Genomic DNA, 2,586 nt, shown 5'->3' with positions numbered 1-2,586 from the left:
TAAAAGCGAGGAAAATGCATTTAAACTTACTAACATGGATGTATAAAAAGAGAAAGAGAGATAAGGAGAGAGAGATAGGGAGAGAGATAAATGCTGGAACGAATATTGGAGAAGATAAGAATAAGTTTTTTTTTTTAAGGTTATGTAGGAAATTAACCGTTTAAACATCTGGAGAAGTAATTTTTTTTTTAACCCTCACGTAAAAGGTTCCACACCTTTGAATTATATTATTTTAAAAAGGGGGTTTTTTCGCCTTTGGGGCGGGGGGAGAGGGGGGGAAGGTTTCTTCCATTAAGGGTTGATTTTAAGCAATTTTAATTTATTTTTCTTAATTACCTGAATTCCTTAAGTATAAATAAATAAACACAAAAAAAAAAAATTCTGTAATAACCTTCCGGTGATTTTTAAACGTGATATATAGATATGTAATGACCGTACGTGTAAAATATTATTACGGTGTAAAACATGCAACGTCGCAAACGATTTTTTTCTCTATGAAAAAATCTTTTCTTCTTTTATTCGCATCCGGTTAGGTTAATTTTATTTTTATTTTTTTAAAAAATGTTGGTTTCGTATAAAAAAAAAAAAAAAAATTTGAGAGAAACCGGAAGGAAAAAAAAATTGAAAAAGGAAAACCGGAAGAAAGGAAAAAGAAAATTTCGCTACTACTTCAATATATATATTTCTTAAGAAAAATTCGTGCTTGAGTTGAGGTAATCAATTGAAGAAGTCATAAAAAGTAAATTCATGTGACATTTGGTTATGACGTGTATTTTTATAGAATTTATTCCCTTTTTTTTCTTTCTCACTCACTCACTCACTCTCTCTCTCTTCTCTGGATGAGTCCCCTTACGTATGTGTAAATCTCTTTCATCGTCGAACCTTTTCTTTTTTTTTCTGCGTGCGTGTGTGTGTGTGTGTGGAATAAAATTTTCCGAATGGAAACGAACGTAAAAAAATTTTCTAATTATAATATATAAATAATAATAATAATAATGATGATAATAATAATTGTAGGGGGACAAAAAAAATTTTTTTTAATGAGAAAAACGTGAAAATAGCGATGGGCCAATTTTTTCTTTTTTTTTTTTTTCTGGAAAGAGAAAATTTTTTTTTTAAAGGAAGTAGGCGATTGAATTTTTATAAAAAAGTTTTTTTTTTCCCACCTAAAAGTTTTCATGTTTAATGGGCGAAAGAAAACTTTTTTTTTTTGTTACTTTAAGAATAGAATTAAAAACTTTTGTTTTTTTTTTATAAAAATGTTTTCTTTTTTTTTTTACGTATTTAATGAGAGAAGAAAAAATAAAGTGAGGGAGAGAGAGGGGGGGAGAGAAAGTGGGAATGGGAGGAAAAAAAACTTTTTTTTTTTTCTAACACCTAAAATGCACGGAAAAACTTTTTTTTTTTTTTTAAATATTTAAATCGACCAGAAAAAAAAGATTTCGACTATAAATTATTAAAACTTTATTAATTAATAAACTTTAATTATTTAAATAATATATTTATTTTAAATAAATAAATAAATTTTATCGTTTAAATAAAAAATGGCGAAAATAATAAAGGTATTTATTTATTTATTTCCAGGTTTTATCGAATGTTTAAAAGATGTTAGAGTCTCCGTCCCACAAGCCATTAAAAGAGGTGAAACGGCCGTTTTTATGTGCGATTTTGACCTCGAAGGTGACCTTTTATATACGGTTAAATGGTACAAAGGTAGAAGTGAATTTTTCCGATACACACCTAAAGATGAATTTCCAATTAAAATATTTCCATTGGATGGCTTAACAATCGATGTAAGTTTTAAAATTTTCTTTTTTTTTTTTTTTCTCCCATCCTTGATGATGATAAGACATCGGACGTGCGTGTGTATAAGATGATTAGTAGGTTACGTTAAGTAGATGTACGTAATAAAGTTTTCTTAAAAAAAGTTATGAAAAAAAAAAAAATTTCGACTCGGTTGATTTTTTAATAAGACAACAAAAAGTTTTTCCGACGTGAAAATCATTTTTAGATTTTTCACTTTTTAAACGCGATCCTTTAATGTGATTTAAAATAAAAATTTTATAAATAAAAATTACTTTTTGTACCTCAAAATCAAGAAAATGAGGGGGTGGGTTGGATGAGGGGAGGGGGGATAGGAGAGAAGAGAAAAGGCGGCACGGCGCGAAACGTCTCGCGAATAATTTATAATTGTTTATGTCTCACGTGAAAATTTTTTTTTTTTTTTTAAATAAATAACAAAAACACAGAAGCAGACGAAATTTATAAATAAGGGTAAAGCAGACGATGTTTAACATAATAATAATAATAATAATAATTGTTTATGGTACGGTGTTTTTTTATTAACATGTTTATTACTTTCTTATTTTTTTTTTCAGTGTCCTTTTTCTTTCTGCCTTTCCCCCCTCCCCCGTCACACACACACATCTCCTCCTCCTCTTCCTCCCCCCATTAAATTTTCATTTGAAGCATATAAATTGCAATTTTTTATCATTTTCACACCTGGCTCCCCGTAAAAAAAAAAAAAAAAATTTTCTTTTATAATATTTTTACCCTCCTTGTCACTTGGAAAAATTTTTTTTTTTT

At 28.2% G+C, this 2,586-nt stretch overlaps 1 protein-coding gene across 1 annotated transcript; it reads left to right on the top strand.

The window, feature by feature from the left end:
- Positions 1-855: 855 nt before the first annotated feature.
- Phum_PHUM279370 (beat protein, putative) lies at positions 856-1,934 on the top strand (the record flags this gene model as incomplete). The annotated part of the gene is made up of 3 exons (XM_002426773.1): positions 856-907; positions 1,585-1,793; positions 1,929-1,934. 3 exons carry the CDS (start codon positions 856-858, stop codon positions 1,932-1,934), a joined length of 267 nt encoding a protein of 88 aa, XP_002426818.1.
- Positions 1,935-2,586: the final 652 nt, after the last annotated feature.

Source organism: Pediculus humanus, genomic scaffold, assembly GCF_000006295.1.
Source record: "Pediculus humanus corporis 1103172107662 genomic scaffold, whole genome shotgun sequence".
Lineage (NCBI taxonomy): Eukaryota > Metazoa > Arthropoda > Insecta > Psocodea > Pediculidae > Pediculus > Pediculus humanus.
Note: the sequence above shows the minus strand (reverse complement) of the source record. Positions and strands in the feature narration are given on the sequence as shown.